The sequence below is a fragment of the Condylura cristata genome, unplaced genomic scaffold (genome assembly GCF_000260355.1).
Source record: "Condylura cristata isolate star-nosed mole 26May11 unplaced genomic scaffold, ConCri1.0 scaffold00011, whole genome shotgun sequence".
NCBI classification, from domain to species: domain Eukaryota; kingdom Metazoa; phylum Chordata; class Mammalia; order Eulipotyphla; family Talpidae; genus Condylura; species Condylura cristata.
This window is the reverse complement of record NW_004567112.1, coordinates 10,581,296-10,608,191: the sequence shown is the minus strand read 5'-3', so window position 1 is coordinate 10,608,191 and position 26,896 is coordinate 10,581,296. Positions and strand designations below refer to the sequence as shown.

The following is a 26,896-nucleotide window of genomic DNA, read 5'->3' as shown; positions in this document are numbered from 1 at the left end:
GGTACAGGCCAGAGGCTCAGGGGCGGTGAGAGGCTTCACCAGAGACAGAGTGGGGAACAGAACAGGCAGATCGACGAAGTACACTGCTGAGGGGAACAGCGGGAGGGTCAGGAGAGGTCTGCCGGGCCATGTGGGTCACCTCGGGGGCGGGGATCAAACTCTCACTGAAGTAGCTGTGGCCAGCTTGCAGTGCTGCGGCCTAACCCACCCAACTGCATTGTTGCCCCACCAGGGAGGGACCAGGAGTATGTGGAATTTTCTGTGTGTCGGTGTTTTTTTTTTTCAGTGAGCCTTTGTTACCATGATTAGAACCCCGTCATCTAGTGATATGTGATATGTAGCGCCTAAGATACCTCATTTAAAAATGTTTTTCAATACGAAGTTAGAACCACAAAGATAAAGTTAATGTGGCTTCTCGAGGAAGCAGGTGTGAGAAATCTGGTTTGCCTCTTTCCAACAAATGAGGCTTCTTTCCCATCTGGGCTTGACTACATCAGCCCTACATAAACATTTAACCTTTAACCAGCAGATAGTCTTTGTTGAGAATTAGCTCTGGGTGATTCTCGGAATTATCCTCCAGCTCCACCTCATTTCACTAAGTCAGAATTCCAAATAGTGAGACCTAGCCATCAGAATCCTTACCAGATCTTCCACTCCACTCAGATTATTTCAGCAGTTCTGCTGAGAAGCTGTTAATGGGTGAGCTCTTTGATAATGGCTACACCTTAGAACAGGAGATCTGAGTTGAAGTTAATCAAAGGCCAGGCTTTTCATTGTCAAGACTTTGACTAGTCAGGCTGAAGCTGATTAGGGCAGAGTTTAATGAGATCCAGGTGTGCCCCATTGGGCCAATTATTTGACTTATCCCTTGACCACGGGTCTCTACTGGCATTTTCCTAACAGGGACGTGATAAGGAGGTTTTCCTTATCATGTGGTTTTTCCACATTCGTGGCTCAGCCATTTACAAGCTTCAAGTGGAGCTTAAAGAAGCTGTCCCTGTCCTTCCTTAGTTGCATGGTGGTGACAACGGTTGGGAAGAACGAATGAGCTAGTGTGAGGTGCGCTAAGCACTGCCCTGTGGTGGTGATCACCGATGAGCGACGTTAGCAGAAACAAGCCCAGGTAGAGCAGTGGCCTGAGCAGCTGGAGCGGCGGCTGTGAGCCCCAAGGAGAGTAGGACTCACTGGCTTTAGGAAAGTGAGTCTGAGACTTGACGTCATGAGCTTTCATGCAGCTGTTTAAGCAAGAGGGAAAAGCACTAACATTTACTCTTAACAGTTTCCTCGTTCATTTTTTGGATCTCTTGAATCAGAGTGGCTGTCTCTTTCCTGCTTTCATTTTTGCTCAGTCATGGTGTCTGGAAGTTCATTTATTTACCTCTGAATTCCTAGTAACCTGCTCTCTGAATGCTTCCTTTTGGCAAGACCCAAATTCCTCTTAACTACTTGGCTTGATCTTCTTTATAAAATTTCCTTCCCTTCTACTTTCCTATTTATAATTTAGGCTCATTCTAGCTTAAAGGTTTGGGCTTCTCTGTCACTTAGTTGTGTCTTCACCTGTTAGCACAACCTCTGTGATGGAGATTTGCTATTTATTCTAGCAAATGGCTGTTCCCAGAATTCTAATTTTAAAAAGTCTGTTTCTGTTTGTTTGTTGTTCAGAAGTGGACATCTTCTCTTGTCAAGTGTCAGACACAATTGTAAGAAAATTGAAGGCAATGTATGGGTGGGTGTATGCCCTCACCTGTGTGGTTACATGGGTGCAACGTATGAGCATGTGTGAGCGTTCTCAGATCTTATGAGCCTAGTATATGGGCAAAGTACATTAACAGTTGATTCATGAGCGTAAATAAAACTTAACCAGGGAAAAGGTCTCTTTTACAAGCAGGTAAAGAAATGTGGACTAAACAAAACTTTTTAAACATCTCAAATCAGAAAACTTTAAACAAATACATTACTAAATGTCTGTGTCTTGATATTTGCTGATGGGAGAGGCTCCCCATTACCCCAAACCTATGCTGTCTTGACACGCCTCTTCCTCTTTCCCCACCAAGTTATTTCCTTTTAGGGGTTCTAAGAAAATGTTTTAAATTTTGATTGACTTGAAGATAGTGACCAAAGCTTTATTTAAGATCTCAAACTTGGAAGCAACTTAACTACCCACAATGAGATAAGTCCAGCTATAGTAGAAACCTTTATTGTTTGGCCATAAAAAGGTCACTGAAATCTCTATAGATATTTATATAAAACAGAGGGAATGTTTATATCGAACTTTTTTTGGGGGGGGGACCATCATAATCCTATAAACCAAGCCATATATATTTGGGGGGGACACTCATAAGTCTATAAAACTATACAAAGAAACTCTGAGAGTTAATCTCAGTGTTAACAATGGTGTTTATGTGATAAGATTAATAATGACTCATATTTTGATTTGTTTTTATATTTTTATGAGCATAGATATCTTTTAGTACAGGGAAACCCAATCCACAAGAGCCCAATACTAGCTGTTGTGTTTGCTGTGGACAGTTACGTGTTCATGTCACGTGGGCTAGTTCCTATCCATGGCTTTTCTCAGAATGCCTGTTATCATGAAGCCCTTGCATTTCCTTAATATTTCAAGGGTAATTTATAAGACTGACTCTCTTTTGAGAACTTAGACTTGCTGACTTTGAATTTCTTTAGTATGTGAAAAGACACATATTCTTACTAGATTTATCCTTTATGTCTTATCTCTTCCTAATCTCCTTTTATCTACTCTGGTCCAAAAGAGTTGCAGCTGGAACTGATTTTCTTTTATATTTTCAGACAATGGACCTTGCTTGGGATATAGAAAACCAAACCAGCCCTACAGATGGCTATCCTACAAACAGGTAAGTCAGGCCCATTGTATTGGATAGATTCTTTTGCTAATGTGATTTCCTGAGCTAATTTGGCCTCCTTTCGATATTGGCTACTTTTTAAAAGTTCTCTCTTTTATAGGTGTCCGATCGAGCAGAATACCTGGGCTCTTGTCTCTTGCATAAAGGATATAAATCATCACCAGACCAGAATGTTGGCATCTTTGCTCAGAATAGACCAGAGGTAACCATGTTGAAGTTAACTCAAAGAAATGAATCAGGGCTAAGTGTAAAGATTGTGAGCCCTACCCCAAATTCAGCTCTCCGATGCTTGCTGATGACTCACCAAAATTACCTAAAGATGAATCATCCTTTGAGTATTCATCTGCTGTAGAAAGTAACAGCTTGGGGCATCATTAATTCCTTGGTGAATGTCTAGCTCTCTACTTTAGGTAACTGGACTTCTCTAACCTTCCAGTTGATGGTGGGACATTTTACTTCAGTCTATTGTAGGAAAATAAGGAAGTAAGGAGTGCCTGGCAAATGAAAGCTTGAGGTTGTCATAGGGAAGGTTGTATTTGCATTAGAATTGGAATTTACTCATTTGGCTTGAGCTAGTAGACCAAGCACTTACTGCTGCTAAGACAGGCCATAGTCATCCTTCTACAGCAAATTGAAAGTAGATTTTAGACATTAAAATGAGTCTAATTTAGTTCATCTCCAAGTTCAAGTTAAGTCATCAGACCATTTGATCTCAGAGAGAGTTTTACATGCTTCAAACAGCTGGATGACATATGTTCACCAAAGCCAGTTGCTTTACTGAAAATCTGAGCAGGCATTGTTATACTTTTAGGATAATATATATATTCCATTTCTGTTACACTGGTCTCCAAAAGAGATAGCTTTAAATGTGGTTTAGAAACTCAGCATCAAACCTCGCATATTCATTTGTTATGGCTACCATAACAATAAACAGCACAAACTAGGGGAATTAAACCCTGGACTTTAATTCTCTGATAGTTCCAGAGGCTGGAAGGCCAAGGTCAAGGTGTTGGCAGGGTTGGTTTCCAGTGAGGTCTCTTTTCTTGGCTGCACATAGCTGCCTGTCACTGTGTCTTCACATGACCTTCTCCCTGACAGCCATCACATTTCTTCCTCCTCTGATGAAGAAACACTAGTCATTGCCAGAGGAGTCCTCACTTAGCCTAATCACCTCCTTAAAGGTCTTGTCTCCAAAACCAGTCAACTTAGGGATTAGAGCTTCAACACAAATACATGAATTAGGGAGACACGTGATTCAGTCCATGACACCCAGATGACATGGAGGACCTACCACTAGCAGATTCTGGGCCACCTTTCCAATTCACTTACTTTCTCTCTTCATGCTTCCTGCTCTCTACACATACTGATGTCATGCTAACCTCACTTCATTCATTTCCTTCTTCCTGAATGTTTCAAAGCACTGCTCAGTTGCTATGGTTTTCCCCAGGCAGTCCCAGATGGCCTTTAGCCAAACCTTAAAAGTGATTTTTGCCTCCTGAAAGCTCCTTAATCATTCCATAGTGATTATGGCTCACGGATGGATAGGATTTATCAGACTACCCCATTGAGGTAGTCTCTGCCCCTCTCTTATCTCATTTTTTTATGGCACCAGCACTAGGCAGTCCCTAGGTACTCACAGTGATTCTTTCTTTTTTAAAAAGATTTATTTATTTACGCATACAGAACTGGGGTAAAGGCCAGAGGTGCAGGGGTGGTGAGAGGATTGCCCAGAGACAGAGTGGGGAGCAGAACAGGCAGATCAATGAAGTACTCTGTTGAGGAGAGCAGTGGGCAAGACAGGAGAGGTCTGCTGCACCATGTGGATAACTTCTGGAATTGGGGATCAAACTCGCACTGAAGTGGCTGCAGCTAGCTGGCAGTGCTGCGTCCTAACCCATTGTGCCACCAGGGAGGGCCCATAGTGATTATTTCTGAATGCAAAGGTCCCCAGTAAGCATTTGTTGGCTGAATGACTGCATCAATACTGTGCTTTTTCAAAGTATCCTCTAGTCCTTAATTGAACTTCTCTCCAAACAGTGGATCATCTCTGAATTGGCTTGTTACACATACTCCATGGTGGCTGTCCCCCTGTATGACACTCTGGGAGCAGAAGCCATTGTATACATTGTCAACAAAGGTAAAACTTTGCTATTACATTATAACTTGATTCTTAATGGTGAGTAATTTCTATATCTTCTTTTATTATTATTATTAGTAGTAGTAGTAGTAGACTTGGAAACCAGTGACCTGAAAGATGCTAAAAGTCCCTCTTGTCCTATATTTTTTAGAACATAAGTTAGCAGACCCCCCATACACCCCCCACCCCCCATCCCCACCACAAGCAGGTATATGACAGAAGAAGGTTCAATGAAAGGCTTGGTGGTGACAGTGTGGCAACATCATTTAGAGTTAAAGCTATTTACTTTAAGTTGGTCAAACTTAAAGTCAAAAGTCTATAGAATAGGTTTAAATCACTTGTTTGACTAAATCAGAGTGAAGCTGCTAGTTTAATTTCCTATTATTATAAATCCAAGTCAGTACCATGCACCAGCCTATTGTCAATGTCCATGGTGAGTCTTTAGGGAAAAAATGACCTTGTTAGAGAACAAGCCCGTGTTCAAAGGTCAAGGAATCACAAGTACAAGATACTTCATACCACCAAACTTGTCAGCAAAGTGAACAGACTTTTGAACTATAGACAGAAGTTTTGTATTTGTGCCAACAAGTGTCAAAGCAAATAATGAATCACCAATGTTTTGTTAAAATCCTTCTTGCCCTTCTGCTCTCTAGTCCCCTCTACAAAAGCAAATACACTGACAGGACACACCTTGGAAGTCCAATGTCTGCATTCTTTTTCTTTCTTCCTTTTTTAAATCCAGGCAAAATCCCAAAGTCTTCACCATGATCTGCGTGGCCCTGTCCTCAAGCAGAAGGAATTTAATAGCTTTTTCTAGAAACAAGCTGTCACAATATACACAAAAATGATGTGCGATTTCAACAAACTTGTCAATGGAATGTTTCAGGTTTATACACTATAAATCTGAATTGCAGATAAAAATCTCCTTTGGGGGCCCAGTAATCTTTGAAATTTTGCACTTCTCTTCCTCCTTGCAAAGCAGTCAGGTGAAGAGTAGAGCACAACAGTGACCTCTGTCTCTATTTCTGCTTTCAGCTGATATCAACACAGTGATCTGCGATACACCCCAAAAGGCACTGGTCCTGCTTGAGAATGTGGAAAAGGGCCTCACCAAAGGCCTGAAGATGATCATCCTCATGGATCCTTTTGATGATGATCTCAAGCAAAGAGGGGAGACAAGTGGAGTTGAGATCTTATCCCTGTTTGATGCTGAGGTATCCGTCTGAAACTCAGCTCCCCCTGGTGCTGTGCAAATTACAGGCCATGTACACAAGAGTGAAGCTGGTGGTTCTCCAGGGGTAGCAGGAAAAGAGTGAATTAGACCCATGCTGGGTACCTTTGAGAATAATTCCCCCAAGATGACTCAAACCTATGCCAAGGGAGGAGAATGACCTGTCACCAGTGAGCAAACTTGTAAGCCATAGTTGATCAGTTCAGAGCTTAGTAGTAGCTGTGCATTTAGCTACCTGATCCAGATCTATTAGTTGACTTTGGGCAAGCAACTTAAGATCTCCCTTTCCCTAGTTATAAATTGAGGATAGTATAGTCCCTATTTTCTAGACCTTAGAGAGGAGTTGTAAAGAAGTCAATGAATTAATACATGAGAAGTGTTCAGGTATGTAGTAAGCCCTGAAATTTCAAGAATTCGTAGCATATCATTTGGCAGTGGTGTCCTAGAATAATGAACCTTAAGAGTATGCTGGGAAATTTTGACATTTGGGGTCTGTGCTCTTTCGTGGTTCCTCAGACCTTATGCTCTTTTCTGGGTGGCTTCCATTGTGCCTGAATGTTTATTGTTAAGCCAGATCCAGTTGGAATTGTGGTTATATTCCCACCAAGATAGTCTCAAGGAAAAGGGGAAAGCGAGGATTGTCATCAGCCTATCCAGCTCAACTAATACTTCCTTGTGTTTTTAATTTTTCTCCCTGCATATAGAACATAGGCAAAGAGAACTTCAGAAAACCTGTGGTAAGTTTTATTCTGCCCCAAATGTAAGTCTGCCATGTTCAACTTTCAAAACTCCTGGTACATAAATAAGCCCTTGTGTTTCCCCCGCCAGCCTCCTAAACCAGAAGACCTGAGCATCATCTGCTTCACCAGTGGAACTACAGGTCAGTACTGTAAAGCTGTTCCAGAGCAATCTGGTCAGTCAAAAACACGGCTTTGACCACTGGTCAAATGAAAAATGTACTTGACAATGAGTCCTCTTGTTAGGAACTTAACTGAAGAACACATGAGTACAGATGGCCAAGGAGAAAACATAAGCAAAGCACATAAACCTCACTGAATGCACAGGCTACATTTACATGCTCTGGAATTTAGACCTCTTAAAGATAGCATCACAAAGTCAACTTTGTTCCCCAACCCACCATTCTCTCAATTTGACATGACTGGGATGGTTTCCTTCATTCACGATAGATAAGGTTCTGTGCAGATCATTGTGAACCAAGTACCCATTCCCAGCTGCCTGTTCGAACTCCTCAGACCTTTGATGCAGCCCATGGTGACCTGAAGTTAAACCCATTCTTTTGTGCCTAACTTATTAGGTGATAGCTAGGTGTCAACCCAAGTAAGTCTCAGTAATAGACGAAAAGTTTATTAGATAATCACAGTGAATAGTTGAATCAGGGAAACAGTCTGACAGATTTTACTCTGAGAATTGTCTCAATGATCAAGTTTTGAGTTTTGTTTATATAGGTAGAAACAGTGAGTCATTGAAGTTAAAAATATAATTATTTTGGTGGTGGGGGGAGTGTTGTCTTCTGGTTTTCTATAAGCTTAAGTCTTTCTACTTCCTAAATAATCTTCACCTAAAGGTATGTTGATGCTATCGATAGGCTGAAGGAGACAGATACTGAGATGTATGTAGTCACTACTCTGATTTCTAAAGAATGTATTTGGAGATGGAAAGGCTGGGTACCCATTGTTAAATCTTCTTTATCTGGCTCCTTTGTGATTAGAGGGGGTTGAAAGACTGGTTTGCCAGCAGACAATAAATTCCTGCATAGTCTACTTCACAAAACCAGGTGGAGCCTGTTCTGAGTTTGGGTTTATGCAGACAGCTTTGCTCTCCTGCCTAATAGTCAACAAGGTGGGTATCCTAGAACATTTACTGGATATTCACTGGATGTTCATCTCGGTAATACTATTGGGTCTGAAGCCTTAAATGTAAAAGTAGCAGAAATTGGGGAGGTTAATTGAACTTTTCTTTTCAACCATATTGCTGAGGTTGTTTCTGGACAAAGTTATCAGCAGTAGTGACTCTGGTAGGCATTTATTCATAAACAGCCACATATTATTCATAAAATGATGTACAGTGACAGGAGAAGTTCTTAGCTCTTTGGAACAAAAGCTATGTAGCCTATCAAAGCCAAAGTTTGCCCACTAGCTATCTAAAGGATCTTTCTCTCCACCTCTTGTCTTCCTACAGGTGACCCCAAAGGGGTCATGCTAACACATGAAAATATTGTTTCAAATGCTGCTGCTTTTCTCAAATGTGTGGAGGTCAGTGGTCAAGAGGTCCTTGTGAAAATGTGAATGTGTCGTAACATTTTAATCTTGAATTTGGGTGGGGAGGGGGAGAGAGAAAAGGTCTAAGACTTGAATATGGAGAAAGCTGGAAGACTGTGTGTTTTCAGCCTTTAACCTTGAAGGGTTCTTGCAGAACTCTGCACTCAGGGCTTTTAAGGGCATGCCGTAGAGTTATTCACAACTCTATGTGGTAGTCCTGGGGTGGGCTAGTGACATGAATCTAACATTGTTTCCTCTTTCTTCCCTGATCTGAAGTATTCTTTTGAGCCCACCCCTGAGGATGTGACCATATCCTACCTCCCTTTGGCTCATATGTTTGAGAGGATTGTACAGGTGAGTGTCCTTTATTCCTAGCAGGTATGCATATACAGAGGGAGTCCATACTGCTGATCCCACATTCATTCCAAAGACAGCTGAGCCACATTTCCAGTCCTTTCTCTAAAGTTGCAAGGTGATACACAGGGCGTTGAAACAGCTGAACCCCAATCCTGGCATCAGATTGCAGAACCTTTCTCTGCAGATTCTGTGTGTGGCCAGCTGGGTCATTACTGGTTCCCACCTCTGCACAGGGTGTCAGAGGTCAGAACCAGGAGCTTATTATCTACCTGTCATTCCAAGCTGGGAAAGTAGACATTATTTCTTCCTTTTTATTTTACTTTGGTTAGAATTTTTTAAAAAGATCTAGGCTTAGAGAAAAAGAATTCCCCAGAGCAGGGCAGAGAAGGGGCATTTGATTCAGGTGAGAGCATATAGGAGGAGCCAGTAGAGATTGGTTATGTGCTGGAGGGACCTTCTCTTTGCAAGTAGGCACCAGACATTTCATGTGATTCTGGGACTGATTTGGGAATTAAAAACCTGGGTTGGCCTTTCAAAAACACAGGCGATGAAATGGATGGAAAATTCTCTCTCCTCCATGCAACTACCTCTTCCACCAGCAGATCTGTTGATGCATGAAATGTCAGAACGAAAGATTTAGCTCCATGGACTGAAATGTTGATATGTAATTAATGAAATACTCATTCTAAGAGACGTAATTTTTGCACAGTTTAACATTTGAAATTGAGATGGTCTTACAATTGTGGGCATGCTTTAGTTTAAGTGGCTGTGTTTTTTCCTATTGCTCCAGAACAAATGGGCAAAGGATGTAGCTAGAGACTGGTGCCCAGAGCTGTGGGTGGAAGAGTGGCCTCTTGAACTGCAGGCCTCAACCACCCTAGTGAAAGGAGTTTCAATCCTGCCTTTGGGGGAGGCGTTCACTATTCTGTATCCCTAAAATATTGGGGGTGGGGGTGCTGTCCAGAGAAAAGTGCTATGGGCATGAACATAGATCCTCAATTCTGCCCAAGACAGGCCCAGCCTCCACCAGCCCTTTGGCTGAGTCCTGTGCTTTGGTCTTGCTTTTAGGCTGTTGTATACTCCAGCGGGGCCAGGGTTGGCTTCTTCCAAGGAGATATTCGGTTGCTGCCTGATGACATGAAGACACTGAAGCCCACGGTGTTTCCCTCAGTGCCTCGACTCCTCAACCGGGTCTATGATAAGGTACGAGAAGGCCTGAAGGCCCTGACTCAGGCTCTGTGGAACACTTATTTTGCTAAGATATTTGCTCCCCTTCCACCCTACTGCTTACAATCATCCACTTTCAGCCATGACTACAAAGGCAGCCCCGAGAAACTAAACGAATGAAACCCCTTTTCTTCTGGATAAGGTTTGGGGCCTGGGCAGGAGAATGTTTGATGCAGAGATCTAGGGAGCCTTTCCACATTCTGCTGACTTACTAGGAAGTTGCTCAGATTTCAACACAGCTTCTGGCTATTGAGCTTCATGCCAGGCCCCATGGTAAATATTCCATATACATGCCTTCATCTGGTTCTCTCCAAAGCACAGGAAGTCATGTCTAACTTATCCCTCCCAGATAAAGAGATAAGCTCAGAGGTTACATAACCTACAGTCAGTCAGTAAGAGACCAGCCAGAATCAAGCTGTCACATAATCATTTTGACACTATTAATCACTGATCTAATTTGATTTGTTTGTAAAATGTTGATTTTTCTGATTCAATCATTGTCCATGCATTGATTAACTGAGCTTCTTCAGAAAAGCATGAAAAATAAGTGATTTGAATCCTTAACTATTTAGAATAATGAATTGGTGTACGATTAGCCCTCAAAAATGGCCGGTGATGTTCATTTTCTTTGTAATATTATGACTTCATGACTTGCATATTTGTATGTTTCATACATATTATTCTTTTTGATGTTCAAACTCTCCCATCAAATTGTTCATATGTTCTTTGATAGCTTCCTTGATTTTTGGTACAAAATGTCCCAAGCTCATCTGACATGGTTCTCATTCACCTTACTTCACTAATTTCTCCAATAATTCGATAGAACTGGGATTTAATCCCAGGCAATATGAAAACAAAGCCCGGACTCTTCAACATGCATTTGTTCCATAGGCATGGAACCCTAAGGAAAAATCACATGATCATTCTTCACATGCTTTGGCTCCTATCCCTGAAATTCTAGATTTTTTTCTTCTCACTTGGGAATCTCACCAGATACTAACTTGAAGCTCCAGGAACAGAGCAGGCAGCATTCTACAAAACATATGATTCCTGAACATTGAAAGCCTTGATTCTAACAGAATTGTTAGCAATTCTGATAGTTTCTCACAAAGCTACAGAATTACTAGATTTGGTTGTTGTGGCTTTTGTTTTGTTATTTGGCAATTGTTTTTAAAGATTTATTTATTAATGCATACAAGAACTGAGGTACAGGCCAGAGGCGTGGAGATGAGAGGATCCACCAGTGACAGAGTGGGGTGCAGAATAGGCAGATCTACTGGAGTACACTGCTGAGGGGAGCAGCAGTGGGCAAGACAGGAGAGGTCTGCCGTGCCATGTGGTTCAGCTCCCTGGCCGGGGATCATTGAAATCATGGCACAGTGGCTGTGGGTAGCTTCGCAGTGCTGTGCTTTAACCCCTTGCACTAGCAGGGAGGGCCCAACAATTCTGATTTTTGAGAGAGAGTTATTTTAAACATGGGAAGTAGCTTGTGTGTTGAGGAGACTTGTCAGGAAGACATGATGCAGGCAGCATTTGAGTGTAAATCTTTGGAGAGATGATGAGATATTAATAAAATGATGGTATGGGCATGAGTAGACACCGAGAGCCTCGTTGTCTGGAGGCCCTAAAATGGAAATTTCCATTAAATATGAAAGATGGCTGGAAAATATCTTCAGTATTTAAACTGTAGAACTTTGATTTCCTTGCCTCTAATTTCCTATAGGAAGGTATCTTGAAGGCAAGACAGTGGAATTCAAGATTAATTTTATTAATAAGGGGGTTTTCTTTGAGGTATACTTGACAGCGCTCTCCTTTGGTAGAAGCAGAGTAAAAGGATCAGAGTTATGACGGGCCAGAGCTAAGGAGATGAGGGAAGTATTGTGGGCCAGGAAAATGGTGCCGTTCTTCCCACAGGGAAGAAATGACCTCAGTGGGAAAGTCAGTAGGTTTGAATAGTGTGGCTAAAGGAGCCTTAGTATAGAGAATGTGGCATTTCTACAAGCTTAGTGAATGTAAGGGACTCGGGGAGGGAGAGGTGGTATTTGTATAAAATCAGACTCTGGGTCTGTTTCTGCCCTGCTCAATCCAAAGCCTGACATACTCATTGAAACTGTTTCTTATTTAGTACTCCCAGATTTTGTTGGTAGATAATAGTCACCTTTTGAAGACAGCAGTTGCCTTCAAATTATCTCAGTTGTCAAAGTTGTTTGCCAAGACCTGGAACCCACAGGAGCTGGAGCTCTGGATGTGTCTGCAGTTCACATCTTTCAGTGTAGCCATAGTCTTTGGGTTCACTCTTATTCAGCACCCCAGTTCTGAGAGCCATTCTTTTAAGCTCCTTAAAGACACTATCTACTACTCACTGACTGTTTCCTCTAGGGCTCCAACTAAGAGAAACTATCTTGCAGGTACAAAATGAAGCCAAGACACCCCTCAAGAAGTTTATGTTGAACTTGGCTATTGCCTGTAAATTCAATGAAGTAAAAAGAGGCATCATCAGACGAGATACTATCTGGGACAAGTTGATCTTTCGCAAGGTCCAGGTAGGTTCACTGGGTTCTGTACAGGGCCAGGCAAATACCTGGGCCGATCTTTGACTCAGCACCTTGACTTTTCCTCAGATGCTGGAGTATCTCTTCAACTGGAGATGCTTTTGTGCTGTTTCCTCACCTTTTGAGATCTCCCTTGAAAAACCCTAAAGAGAATTGGTCAAAAAACAGAAAATGGGTTTTTCTTAGGTTCTAGGACTCTCTCATAGGTGGGCTCTTGAGCTTGTAAGTAATCTGAGGGGACTAAGAATGTAAAGGATCTTAAGTACTTTTTTTTAAATGCAGGTCTGGTCCCAGTTATGGATAGTGGTGAAATAAACAGCTAACTTTTAAGTACTTTTCCTCAATACCAAGTGATTTGTAAATAAACTCATTTAATTCTCAAAACAAACCTCAAAACTCTGGGTAGGTTGGCCTACCTGCCCATTTTGCAGAGGGAGAAACTGAAGCCCAGGGAGTAGATTTCAGTGGGTCTTTTGGTTTCTCCTGAACAGGAAAGCCTGGGCGGGAGGGTCCGCATCATGGTCACTGGCGCTGCTCCTATCTCTTCTCCTGTCCTGATGTTCCTCCGGGCAGCAATGGGATGTCCGGTAAGTCAAGTACCTTCTCAAAGATGCTTATTTCAATGTTACACAAGTTTACTGTTTAAATAAAAACAAAACCACACGGGGATGTGTCAAAGAGGAAGTCATCAAGCATCTCAAAAATTAAGACAAAATTATCCCACCTACCTCTTTTGTGCATCTATGTACAGAAACCTTTACAGAAAAGAAATGTGTGTTCCCTAATCCGTGTCAGGGAACACCCCATCAACACTGACTTGTCATATCAAGAACACCCCTATTTTTTCTTTTTAAACAGACTGATTTTTTTTTTAAGATTTTTTATTCATACAGAACTGGGGTACAGACTAGAGATTTGGAGGGTGATAGGATTCACCAGAGACAGAGAGGGGAGCAGAACAGGCAGATTGACGAAATACACTGCTGAGGGGAGCAGCGGGCGGGTCAGGAGAGGTCTGCCGTGCCCTGTGGTCACCTCGGGGGCAGACGGGGAACGAACCATGCCGAAGTGGCTTCAGCTTCTTAGTGCAGTGCTTTAACCTGCTGCGCCACCAGGGAGGGCCCAAGAACACCCCTATTTTTAATCAATGAAGTGATTAGGATATCTGTGTTCCTTTGCTATTTATAGTGATCAAATTAGTGTAAGGAATTCCTGGAAGAAGGATAATGGACCCAATTGGATCAATGATTGTTTTTACATACTCATGCAAATCATCACACTTTCCTTTAGGAAGATCTTGTCTTTTATGCATTCCTGCAAAGGGTGCATTGCCCCACAGCTCGCCTTGGCGAGGCAGACAGTTACCTACACTTCATCAATCAGTTCATGAGAAACCTTGCAGCTTTGTTTCTTAGTGCTGGTTCTCTTGTATACCTAGGGCAGTTCCTTTTTTTATTTTGCATGAACTATTACTTTCTTAGAGAAAAGAGACAACAAATAATTTGGTTCTCCTTCACATTGCTTTCCGAGGGTTTTGTGTGGTAGTAATATTGAAAAATTACTTTTTGCCTTATGTAAGCTTTTTTGAAAGTTTCAGATATTCTGTAATCAATTGGATTAGTTTTTTCTATCTGTGGTTTTTAAATTAGTTAAACAAGATTTCCTAACCCTAATATTTCATAAGACATTTTATCCATATTTTCTAACAATTGTCTGTTTCCCAATTAAGCTTAGAATTTTGTACAAGTGCTTTGGCATGGATATTGTCATATTTTTGCCCAAATGTCTGACTAGTTCATTCATTTAACCAACATGCACAACAGAAATGAAACAGACAGCAGGCCCTCAGTATCTCTATTTGTGTAATAACCATCAAAAAAATAAAAGATTATAAATTGATGCCAAAGTTGGCAGGCTTTACAGTACTCATTAAACTAAAATCCTCTTGGCCATTCTTTTTAAAATCTAAGTAACAATGGTTCATAATATTAATAGTTTTCAGGTGTGTATCATTAAAATCAATATGTGTCTGTGCTACATGAAGCTCCCCACTAAAAGTCCAGTTCTATCCATGACCATACAATTGACCTCTTTTACCTGATTCACTCACCTTCTCTCCCCCTTCCCTTCTAGAAACCGCTAATTTGGTCTTGCCATTGAAGTTTGTTTTTCTTTTCTTTAGTTCGTCTGTTTCTTTGTCTCCACTTGACTGGAATCACACAGTGTGTGTCTTTATCCACCTGAGTTATTTCATTCAGCACCATGCAATCTTGGTCCATCCGTGTTGCAAATGGCTCAAGATCACTGAGTAGTATCCTACTGTGCATCTATACCACATCTTTATCCACTCATCTGTCTGGATATGTAGGCTGTTTCTAACTTGACTAAATTGTGCTGTGATAAACATGAGCGTGAATTTATCTTTTCAAATCAGTGATTCTGAATTTTTCAACAAAGTACTCAGAAGTAGGATAACTTTGGCCATTAATACTTCTCTTACTCTCAATGCCTCAAACCAATAGATCAGCAGGTCCTGAAACCTCACCCCTCCCAGAAATGCCATCCTCTGGTGTCTTCCAGTTTGCCTCTCTCTGTGCCCCCACCTCCAACTGCAGTAGCTCTTGTTCTCTCCTCCAGTCAACAGCTCCTTCTACACTAGGGGTGAGTAACTACACCCTTCAATGGCTCTTGCCCCCCTCCCATGGGCAAACCCACCCATTTATGTATCATCTGATTTTGTATTAGCTGATTTTGTGCTGCTTTGGTAGAGCTAATTAGTAGAAAGAGACCAGATGGCCCTCCATGGTGGTACAGCAAGTTGGAGTGCTACACTGTGAAGCTAAGCCAAGCCATGGCTGCTTCAGTGTGAGTTCAATCCCTGCTCCGGAGGTGACCCACATGGCGCAGCAGACCTCTCCTGTCTCACCTGCTGCTCCCCTCAGCAGTGTACTTCATTAATCTACCCACTTTGCTTCCCATTCTGTCTCTGGAGAATCCTCTTGCTGTCCCTGCACCTCTGGCCTATACTCCAATTCTGTATGTATAAATAAATTTTTAAAAATCTTTTTAAAAATGAAAGAGACAAGATGGTCCAAAATCTGATCCTTACACAGAAAATGTTTGTCTCCACCTGTTCTATACCACTTAAAGCTAGTCCTCTTTAAAAACGTGACTCACTTTCTTCTGTTCCTACAGCAATGTTCCATTTCCCAGGTTCAAGTTCAGTCACCACTAGACTCTACATCTTTAATGAAAAGCTCACATTTTCCCGTTGGTTTAAAATGCCACATTTCCCAAAGGGTAGTACAAGCTTCTGTACTTTCGTTTCTTGGTAGGCCTTTTAGTTTTGGGGCTGAACCCCACCTGTCAAGACTTAGCAGCTGTGGGCATCAATTCAAGGTATTCATAAAGATACCAGGTATCCTCCAACCTCGGAAACTTTGCTGGCCTCAGTCTGGCCACAGGGTAGGGCCCCTTGTGCTTTAGCATGAGTGAGTCTCAAAGCCCTTCACTTCCCACAGGTGTATGAAGCTTATGGTCAAACCGAGTGCACCGCAGGCTGTACATTTACATTACCTGGGGACTGGGAGTCAGGTAGGTCCCCATCGACAGGGTGGGGTGCAGTGGCTGTGATGAGTTCCCTAACTGAATCAGGGCATATGACATAGTGAGGAAACCTCACTAATTTGCATGAATGTAGCAAATACCAAACTCAAGTTTCAGTGCATGCCTTCCGGCGTGGCTACCCATCATGGGTGCCAGATGACCCTCCAATCTTACTCCGTTAGTGTCAGTCCAGCAGTCCCCCAAATATGCTGCATTGTCACTGCTTTCTGGCTTCCACTGACTCAGTGTGATGTTCTAGGCCACGTTGGAGCACCCCTGGCTTGCAACCATGTGAAACTGGAAGACGTGCCTGACATGAACTATTATTCAGTGAACAACGAAGGCGAGGTGGGTAGGTGGAGAGCTGAGGTCACATCTCAACAGCACGGTTGGCAGGTTTATGACAGGAAGAGCACACAATTACGAGCAGCCTTGGGGCTGACTTATTTGAGATTGTTAGCGAGGAAGTGGATGTGTCAGTAATTTCCTTTCCTCTCCTCTAGCATGGGGGTTTCAATATGGTGTATCTACACACTGTAGTGGGAGCCCAGTGATTCAAGATGGGGGTGTACTTTATGATATGCTCTGGCCAGGTGAGGCAGCCTGTGCTATTTCACCCCCTTGGATCCTCTCGTGTGTGCAGGTTTGCGTCAAGGGCACCAATGTGTTCAAAGGATACCTGAAGGACCCGGAAAGGACCAGCGAGGCCCTGGACCAGGACGGCTGGCTTCACACCGGAGACATTGGTCGCTGGCTCCCGGTGGGTGCTTCTGCAGAACTTCTGGGAGTCTGAGTGCTAGACTTGGCATAACCATCTGCTGCTGGCAGTTGAGGGGGGAGGTCTTTGTCCTCTGATTGTAAAGAGAAGGCATTGGGATACTAAGCAGAGGTTAGGGAGACTGTCCAGAAGTTTCACCTGTCCATTGACAGAACCTAGGCTGGGAATTGGGAGAGATGTTTTCTCATCCCAGTTCTTCCATGGCCAAAGAAACTCTTGATGGTGACAATCACATGTGATCTCAGTGTGGTCTCAAGGTGTCCGCAAGACACAGGCTGGTGGGAGGCTTTGCTTCTTGCTTTGTGCCTTATCAAATACCACAGCAGCAGCAGTGAGGGTTACCAGCACCATTTCCAGACCCAAACTGAAAGGGGATTTTAATAGTCCAGACAGCCCTGGACCATAGCCTTGCCATGGCTGTCCTGCCATTTCTGTAGATTCTCTCATAAACAAAGCGATGTTTGGGGACATTGCTTATAATTTGATTTTTTATGAACTTCAGAGGGATAGGTTTCTTTCCACTGACTGGAAACACACCAAGAAAACGAAGAAACATGCTCTGTATGGTGTGTGCATGCAGAGACTAGCGACCATCACTACCCTTATCTGAGGGAGACACACTCTTTGTTAAAGCATAGCTTGCAGATAAAGCATTATCCGTGGTCCCTGTGGCAGTTACCTGTTTTCCAGAAAGGAGAGAAAACGATTGTATGGCAGTGAGGATGGAGCCTTAGAGCCCTCGCAGGCAGTTTTTCAAGAAGTCTCCTTTCAGAAAAGCTTTCTCAGTTTCCTGTGTGCTGGGGGGGTGGGGGTAGGGGGTGGGGGTGGGGGATAGGGATGTAACTGCATTTGAAAGCTCCTTTCATGCTCAGTATTGTCAAGATTTAAGCGACTTTCAAAGAATGTTTGGTAGTAGCCGAGGACACTCGGCCTAACGATGGAATGTGTGACCTCGGTAGGACTAATTTGCTAACGTAACTGCTTCTATATTAAGAGTTGCCTGCTCTGATAAGCTTCAGATGTAGGCACTAGATGGGCTCTTGGTTCTACAGCTGAGCCTTATTCATGACTTTCAGATGTCTGTTGGGCTGAATTGGTGGTTCCTTTTCAGAGTCAGCCTCATTGATGGCGCCAGGGTTAGTCCAGGCTGTTGACCTACTTTGGGTGTGGTCATGTGGATTGTAGTGGCCACTTGTCCCTATTCTACAACTGAAATCCTGAAGAACTTAAGCTGCTCAGAACAATGAATGCAAAGAGATCCAGTGGCAAGTGGCCTCTGGTGGCTGTGCAGGGCCCCCAAGTCCTGCTTCTGTCCTCACAAGCACAGTGGATGACCTGCTTGATTAGCAGTAGTGGGTGCAGATGGTTCAGCCTCCCCCACATCTAGCAGGAAGACACCCTAAATGGCAGTCAGAGAGGGCGAGGCCTAACATGCAAAATAAGTCTCATGCAAACAACTCCTTCCTGATTCCTGAGGGTTCTGGAAATGTTATAATTGGGATTTAAGTTACTGGACATTGAGAGCTGTGCACTTTCTTTGTTGGAGGAGGCCACCATTTGTACAACCCCAGGAGAGCCCCACAGTTTCTGCTGAGGCTACACTTTGAGTCTCCACGAAGTCATGGATGGGAGCTGCTTCCTGCCCTTCCCCCCCAGCCAGCTAGGAAAAGGAAAGCTCACTCAAAGCTCTCTAGAGAAGTCAAGTTTAAGCCAGGAAGACACCTGTGATTTCACAGCTCTTCCCCGCTGACACCCTCACTTGGGCTTAAATATACTTATGGTATCATCTGCTTTATACAGAACGGAACTCTAAAGATCATCGACCGTAAAAAGAACATTTTCAAGCTGGCACAAGGAGAATACATTGCTCCAGAGAAGATAGAAAATATTTACATCAGGAGTCGACCAGCAGCACAGGTTTTTGTACACGGAGACAGCTTACGGGTAATAACAACAGTTGTTTTTAACAATAGCGATTTTCACACACCATAATGGTTTTCTGAAGGCAATCTGATTAGGTGGCTTAGGGTAGAAAAATCTGAGTTTATAAACTGAAGAAATGAAGCTGCAGCCCAAACCTCAAGGAGATCCATAGAATTGAAAAAATATTTTTTGAAACTGTGATGAACCCTAAGTACTATTTCCATGGCAACAGGAGTTCCTCAGGCACCACAAACTGGTTATTCTGTAGAGATGGCACTTACAGTTAGCTTTTGGGAACTGAGGAGGCTGGCAATGCCTTAAGCTTGAAGTTGAATCCCCTGAACAATCACATTTGAATAGAACGTTTGTGTGAAGAGAAACTGAGTAGACAGGGGCTTAGCCTTCCTTGAGGGTTACTGAGTAGAGACAGGCTTAGCCTTCCTTGAGGGTTACTGAGTAGAGACAGGCTTAGCCTTCCTTGAGTGCCTGGGAAGGCATGAGCAGAACTGAGAGTCAAGGTCTTGGGACATGTTTTAGGAGGGCACCCTGTACCTGTCTTCTCCAGTCCTGCCACTTTTGTTTCCTTCCCATAGTCATCTTTGGTTGGAGTGGTGGTTCCTGACCCAGATGTGCTTCCGTCATTTGCAACCAAACTTGGGGTTAAGGGCAGCCTGGAAGAACTGTGCCAGAACCAGGTAAGTCTCATGTAGGGGAACTGGTAGCTGTGGTGCATTGTGGGGAAGGGGTGGCCGGGAGTTTGGCCCTCCCAGGAAAAGAGACACTTCTCATCTGTGAAATGTGACTCAGATCAATTGAATATTTTTATTAGCTAGGGGGATACGGATGGAGTTAACAAAACACACACACACACACAACTGTTCTCTTTATAGTCACATGTTCATGGGGGGGATTGAAAAATAGTAAATTAATGTCATTCAAAGAAAACCCCTATTAGTATTTCCATTTATTTGCCTTTCCTTCTCACATCACTGTTTTCCTTTTGAGTGACACTGGGTGTAAAATGTGCCTGCACATAACTCTATGCCCGGTTTTTATCCCAATGAGCTATCGCAGGCACTTCAGTTGGTTCATCCTTAGGCTCTTTTTCATATAGCAATGCTTGACTCTGTGTCTTTTATTCTTAGACTGTAAAGGAAGCCATTCTAGAAGACCTGAAGAAAATTGGGAAGGAAAGTGGCCTGAAGTCCTTTGAACAGGTATATTCTACCAATCCTAGCCTGGCCCTTCAAGTCTAAAGGGAAATTGTATTTCATGTTCCATTTATAAAATGAGTTTATTTATTATTGTTTCTTCTCCAATTGTATTGATTTGCCAATCAGTTACATAATTGTATAATTTGGGGAGTACAACTTCACCCCTCCAGATGTGTGATTGCTTCATTCAGCCACCACCAAGCTCAGACACAACAAACTACTATAGGGACAGTACTTTTTGGGCATTGGGGAGGCCAGTGATGCGTTAAGCTTCATGTTGAACCGTCACCCCTCCCTTCATTCCTCCCGCCTCTCTGGTAATCACCACTTTCTCTAAGAGTTACACAATGGGCTTCAAATGCAGTTTCCACGGAACTGATGTTAGAATTCCTACCATTAACACAGGTGGCAGTGACATTTTAATTACAAGTTTGTTCCTTTTGGCAGTTCATTATCCATTATTCATTCTCCCTTTTCATCTCTCCCCCAAAGTATGAAAATAAGAGAATGGTAAGATCCTGTTTTTTGTCCCCCTCCCTCAGCAACCCCATTTTCAGAGGGTAAAAGTCTCTGCATTTGTTCACATACAGAAAAGTCCACATCACAAGTAACCAGGTGTGTGTGTGCTTTTATCATTTCTCCAGGTTAAAAACATCCATCTTCACCCAGAGCAATTTTCCATTGAAAATGGGCTGTTGACACCAACGATGAAGGCAAGGCGGGTAGAGCTTGCCAGATACTTCCGTGCTGAGATCGACAGCCTCTACGCGACCATCCAGGAGTAGGCTGAGGTATGAGTGGCTGGAGGGGTTAGGGCAGCTGGCCCATGGACAAAAAAGTTCATTTTACCTATTTATATTTTTGTTTTTCCTCTTTTTGTTTTACTTACTAAGTCATACACCATTGTTTGGGGCTTTTAAAAAATATTAACAGAGATGTGGAAATTCATCTCTGGATTAAGTAAATTATGTTTTTTTCCATCTTAAATGTTGCTTACCTAGGTTTTAGGGCTACTTTTTATCAACATACCTTTCTTCCTGGTCTATTTCTTTGTCACTTTCGTGACTACTGGTTCAAGGGCCGGCATGGCCAGCTGTGGCTTTTTCCTTGCTCTATAGTAAACCTTACCTGTTCACAGTCCTAACACGTCAGCCTCCTAATGTTCAAATTAAGAGGGCTTAGTTTGGGAAAATCTGTTATTTCATATTTTCTATTTATTTTGAAGATCACAAAAATGATTATACTTGTAAATAAAATTTAACTTATCACTAATATTTACCTATGTACTTTTTCCCTATTAAAGACTGAGTCCAAAAGGGGCAACTTGATTTTTCTGAATATGCCCCAAACTCCCTAGTTTCTGATTTAAGAGAATTAAAAATTAGGCTATGTTGTCCAAAAAGAATATCATCAAACTGCATCTGGTGACCAAATCTATTCTCTAGTTTGCTGCTGAGCTGGAAGGAGTTCAGATTGCTAGCAAGTGCACCTTTTGGGTAAATGAAGCAAGCCGATGGAAACTTCCTGAGCCATGAACAAAGACCTGAGCCAGCAGGACACTCACAACAGGCTTATCATCTCAGAAGGAACCGATGGCACTTATCTCTCCTGGACTCCGATTTTTGCTGTACACTAGCCCAAGACAACATGTCGTTTCCACTTGTAAAGTCCTTTTAAATAAACTATTGAAAACATCTGAATGCAGTGTTTCCTCACCATATGAGAATCAGTGTTAACAAGGACGGCTCTGCAATTTACAAGCCAGCAGCTCTCGCATTTGGCTACACGGTAGAATTAACTGGGAGCTTAAAAAGGCACTAACTAAAAAGCCTAGGTGCCATCCCACGGATTGGTTAACATGGTCTGTACCACCATGTTAAAAAGCATTGGGCTTTTTAGACAATTCACAGGTGTTTTAATATGAAGCCAAGTTTGGGAGCTGTTGAAGGAAACGAAGTCAAGAACCGGCCATCTTACCCCACAGCTGTGAATAATCCAAGTACCGCCAAGCCCACACTCCCAACTGAGCATATATTGTTCTTTGTCCTTTACTCTCTGCTGTTCTCTAAGTAGTCTTAACAGACTAGTTTTTGGGCTTCTACCTAGAGTTGAGAATGTTCCTGGATAGTCTTTCTAGACCTTGCACCCAAAACAGCCAGAGAAAGTATTCTTGAACATCAACAAAAGGGAAGGCAGGGGCCCTCCCTGGTGGCACAATGGGTTAGGACGCAGCACTGCAAACTAGCGGCAGCTGCTTCCAGGCAACTTGGATCCCCCCCAGAGGTGACCCACATGGCGTGACAGACTTCTCCTGACCCCCACCCCCACCTGCTGCTCCCCACAGCAGTGTACTTCGCTGATCTGCCTGTTCTGCTCCCCACTGTCTCTGGTGGATCCTCTCACTGCCCCTGCCCCTCTGGCCTGTACCCCAGTTCCATATGCATAAATAATCTTGAAACAGGGAGGGGGAGGCAGATCTCTGGTAGATCTCTCCTGGAGCTAGGTCCTCCCATTTCCTTGACCTTCTGTGCTATCCCTTACTCATTCCACCCAAATCTCTCACAGATGGTTTCCTATCCTCCAGTCTGCCAGGTACAAACCAGCCTGTTGGTCTTGCTGTTGCCTCTGCTACAAATGCTGATCTCCCAGGGGGACATGACTTGCCCCCTCATTGTTTCAAATGTCACCTTCACCTCACCATCCCACTCGCCTTTTTGACACACATGACCCTATATGACATATGCCTCTTAGCTGCCACTTCCCACCCTCATTGACATGGGGCAGGGGCATGTTTTAGTCACTGCTGAAACCCGGCGCCTTCTCCTTAGCAGCTGATGCAAGCCTGTAGGGTGAGGGTATTAACCAGGCTTTTGCACTACAAGCCTATCACCTGCGGCCTTGATTGTGCTAATGCAGGAGGCATTTGCGTGCACCAGCACGGGGCACACGTGCCTGGCGTGGACACCTGGAGATGGGTGTGGGTATGCTCAAGTGTGCACACCTGAGCCCAGAGGCCGGGCACAGAAGGGCAGCAGCACGGAGGCTACGGGAGATGGCTGCAAGAGGACGAGCTACGTGCCAGAGCGGTAAGACCGTGAGAGAATGCCAGAGCCCAGAGAAAGACTGAAGGTTTGAGGGGGTGGGGGCGGGGGCCGGGATACTAGGGGCTCAGCTGCCTCCAGACAATTTATACGGGAATAGGACACTAATTCTACCACGTTTTTAGACAAGTCCAACGTCATGCCTCCAAAGCCACCCACTCATCCCAGCTTCAGCTTTGAGTAAAGTGTGTGAGCAGTTTGCTGTCACTGGGCTGAATGCTGGGATCTCACTGGTTATCAATGGGGTTTATAGAGCGATGTCAGTTGTGTGCCTGAACTCAGGCTCCTGATAGCAGTTTTAACAAGGGAGCAGTTTCACAAGGGGACTAAGAGCGCTTTTTATTCAGCTACAAGAAAAATGCTTTCAGTAAAAACGGATTTATACATAACATCCATTGATCTTTATTTGATTTGACAAAATCTGCATTATTAAAAGACGGGTAACAAAATGTGAGCTCATATTGAATCGGACAAATTAAGTTCTATCGTGTCTAGTGTATTACATAAGAAATATCAAGTGGGGGAAAACAAGATAAAAGTATCACATGCAGATGTTCCTGGCACAGGGGGACTATTTCTGTAGGTGAGGTCCAGAGTGTGTTGTGCATAAAAAAAGTCCAAGAGAAAATGCAACTGACTGACTGGGGTGAAGTGTTTTTCCTTTGGGGGAGAGAGGTGGCAAAGGCATGTGCAGAATGGCTTCTCCATTTCAAAGTGGTAATAAAAATATTAGGTCATGGCACGAGGGCACCTTTGAGGGAAAGTACACCTTAACCAGATAGGGTCATTGCATAAATCTGTAGTATTAGGTATTTTTCAAGTAACAGAGCGGCCTAAGGTATAACTACTTTTTAACAGTGGCTATCTATTTTTCTTCTCGCCCTCTGGGGCTTGATCTGTTTCGGCATCACAGGGACACTTTTCCACACAGTTTCTAGGAAACCATCCTCTTATTCTTGAAACTCCTGAGGAGAAAATGAGATTGATGTGAGATAGAGATGATAATGGCATTGCTGAGACCTTATACAAATTAGTAAGTTTTTATTAGATGACTTTTTCCTTTGTGTCATCTTTTAATAAGTCCAATTTGAGAGGGAAAGTTATGGTTTTTCTATTTCCCAAACCCCACTGTCCGGCGAAGGTGCCCAAGCGGCAGCCCTTTAGGCAGCCCCTGGACTTCTCAGGGGGGTGCAGTGATCAGAAAAGTGTGTCGGGCACCCTTAGCACTTCCTCTGTGCCCGGCGAACACCTCCCTGTAGCCTTCCTGAATTTCCGCTTTCAACTCTAAAGGACACCCTGGGTTTGTCTTTACTTTAAAAAGGAGCAATTCTAAAACCTGAAAATCAGAGACAGAAAAAGTTGCAATCCATTCGTTTTAGACCGACGAAAACTGCTCCCCAGAGCGGAGCAGGTGGTGCAGGCCCAGTGAGCAGGCGCCGGGCCAGGGCTGTGCTCCGTGTGCTGCTGGCCAAAGTACTCAGCCTGTCAGCTTTGGTGCCCAAGCAAACCGAAGGTAAATGAGCCTGCACCCAGCGGGCTGCTGGGACTTTATTACCACAGTGTGGCATTTATAGACGTGCTTGCAATGTAATTATGGATGAATTCAAATGTTAGGATCATTACAAAGACCTGATAAATGCAAACGCTGGGAAAGATAATCTAGAGTAGCTTGACAACATACATTTCTATTTAGTTCTCCTAATGCATATAACATGGTTACTTATAAAACTGAGTTTTGCAAAACTGGGGATTATTGCTTTAAGCAGCCCTTTCTACATTCTTACCGTCTATAACGGAATCATCAAGAATTTTATCTCCATACAACCAGTATCTGAAATATTGAAAAGAACAACATTAGCTTTCATAAGCCAGATGGTAACTTTGTCAGTAAAGAAGAAATCTGGTGCTTTGTCACTTACCGTAACCCTCTTGTGGCCAAAATGAACTCGCCTTTCTGTAGCCGGATTCGGGGCTCTTCAGTGCAGGGGCTTGTGAAGAAGGTTTTAACTCCTTTATTCAAAGGGCAGCAGGCACCACTATAATCTTCTATTACTTTATAGCGAACCTATCATTAGTGATCAAAAGAAGAATTAAACATTTACCCAAATCCGAGCTTTTTTAAGTTTGAATTTAAACTGTTACAGGTAACTCCAAAGTAACCAGCTGACTAGTCTTTTCCCTGCTCAGTTCCCCACACATCCTGGTCCCTTACAGGAGGCAATGGATGATTCTAGTTCTCCAGGTTTTTCTTACCGTTCATCTCAAGCGCATAGCTGAGAATTAAATTTTAGAGCAGGGCTGTCCGACAGACTTCCTACAATGATGGAAATATATTTATGGTATACAATGTGGTAGGCCCTCTACAGACATAGCTACAACACCCTGAACTTGGTTAGTTCAACCAACACACTGAATATTTTTGATAGAAGTTTAAATAGCTACATGTGGCTAGTGGTTACTGTAGTGCACAGACAGCATCACTGTGAGGATGGGTCTCAGATGAACAAGCTATTTGCTGAGAATAACTTTTTCTATGTTGGCATAAACAGTGACTAAATGCCTTCCAAGCCTCCAGGCTAAACTGTAATATTCAATTTTAAAAACTACAGAAGTGTCGAGCCTGAGAAAGGAAAAAAGAAATTAGTATCACTGTAGAAAAATTACTTACACTTCTGACTCTCTTATCCGCTTTTTGTTTCAATTGTTCTATCTGTTTGGAAGATAAAAAAAAATAAAGCCTCTTATTTCAGTGTTGAAAAATAGTCTCTCTTTGTCTAACCAGTGACAGGATGAACTCAATTTTCTAGCATTTCAAACTACTGACACCTGGTTTTAAGCATGGAAAGAAGAGCCCGGGGCTGACAAGGGGATTCCTCCAGAATTCTCCCTCCTGTCTTCATTTGTATCTACGCACAGGGTAGAACCCAGGATCAGGAAGAGGTGCTCTCTGCCCCCGTGGAATTTCCAGAATGGCACATAAGCTGCAAATGACATGAGACTCACCAGTGCTTTAGTAACACAGAGGACAGGCCACAAAGGTCACCAGCAAGGACTCTGGACTAAAAGTCACCTTCCAACTTTTCTTCACATAGCCATGAGTTAGCGAATGGTGCAAGTAGACACAATGGGCAAAATAAAGGCAACACATAGTCTCTATCCTAGCACCTTTTCGAGTGAGAGATAAGATGTGAGAGTGAAACACACGGGGTCTCATGCGCTAGCAGCCAGTTGCTGTGACTTGGTGCCAAATCCAGATGAGTCTGGAACACTTAGGATAGACTTTGCAGAGACAGAATGGAGCTGGGCTTAGTTTCTGACAGAGAACAAATCAGATGAGAGAAAAAACTGTGTGGGCCAAGTTAGGTGGCACGGATGCCCAAGGAGTGCCCAGAGTGAGCGCTCCCAGCGGCGAGGCTGAGGTTAGGAAGAGGTTAGCTGGAAGACGATTTCAGAGCGGAGTTTAAAAAAGTGAGTTAAGGGCCCTCCCTGGTGGCGCAGCGGGTTAAAGCATAGAACAAAGAAGTTTAAGCCACTTCTGCATGGGTTCGATTTCCGCCTGCCCCAGAGGAGATCCACATGGCGTGGCAGACCTCTCCTGACCCGCCCGCT

General features: G+C 43.3%; 2 protein-coding genes across 5 annotated transcripts in view; one reads left to right on the top strand and one right to left on the bottom strand.

Annotated features, from left to right (window-relative positions):
* ACSL5 (acyl-CoA synthetase long-chain family member 5) overlaps positions 1-21,868 on the top strand; it is a 43,219-nt gene extending 21,351 nt beyond the window's left edge. Inside the window, exons 4-22 of the mRNA XM_004680437.2 lie at positions 2,809-2,873; positions 2,983-3,084; positions 4,920-5,019; positions 6,055-6,233; positions 6,955-6,987; positions 7,079-7,130; positions 8,450-8,523; positions 8,806-8,883; positions 9,955-10,089; positions 12,522-12,656; positions 13,157-13,252; positions 16,187-16,259; positions 16,531-16,619; positions 16,915-17,031; positions 18,850-18,993; positions 19,566-19,667; positions 20,118-20,189; positions 20,831-20,977; positions 21,632-21,868. Coding sequence (XP_004680494.2) covers positions 2,809-2,873; positions 2,983-3,084; positions 4,920-5,019; positions 6,055-6,233; positions 6,955-6,987; positions 7,079-7,130; positions 8,450-8,523; positions 8,806-8,883; positions 9,955-10,089; positions 12,522-12,656; positions 13,157-13,252; positions 16,187-16,259; positions 16,531-16,619; positions 16,915-17,031; positions 18,850-18,993; positions 19,566-19,667; positions 20,118-20,189; positions 20,831-20,971 — 1,787 coding nt within the window. The 3' untranslated portion in view covers positions 20,972-20,977; positions 21,632-21,868. The remainder of the gene's footprint in view (positions 1-2,808; positions 2,874-2,982; positions 3,085-4,919; positions 5,020-6,054; positions 6,234-6,954; positions 6,988-7,078; positions 7,131-8,449; positions 8,524-8,805; positions 8,884-9,954; positions 10,090-12,521; positions 12,657-13,156; positions 13,253-16,186; positions 16,260-16,530; positions 16,620-16,914; positions 17,032-18,849; positions 18,994-19,565; positions 19,668-20,117; positions 20,190-20,830; positions 20,978-21,631) is intronic.
* A 1,797-nt stretch (positions 21,869-23,665) lies between these two features.
* The window catches only part of ZDHHC6 (zinc finger, DHHC-type containing 6), a 15,249-nt gene continuing 12,018 nt past the window's right edge, over positions 23,666-26,896 (bottom strand). For all 4 annotated transcript variants that reach the window (XM_012723713.1, XM_004680435.2, XM_012723714.1 and 1 more), the window contains exons 8-11: positions 25,956-25,997; positions 25,207-25,352; positions 25,072-25,118; positions 23,666-24,252 (exon numbers count right to left, since the gene is read on the bottom strand). In XM_012723713.1, the coding sequence (XP_012579167.1) occupies positions 24,149-24,252; positions 25,072-25,118; positions 25,207-25,352; positions 25,956-25,997 (339 nt within the window). In that variant the 3' untranslated portion in view covers positions 23,666-24,148. The remainder of the gene's footprint in view (positions 24,253-25,071; positions 25,119-25,206; positions 25,353-25,955; positions 25,998-26,896) is intronic.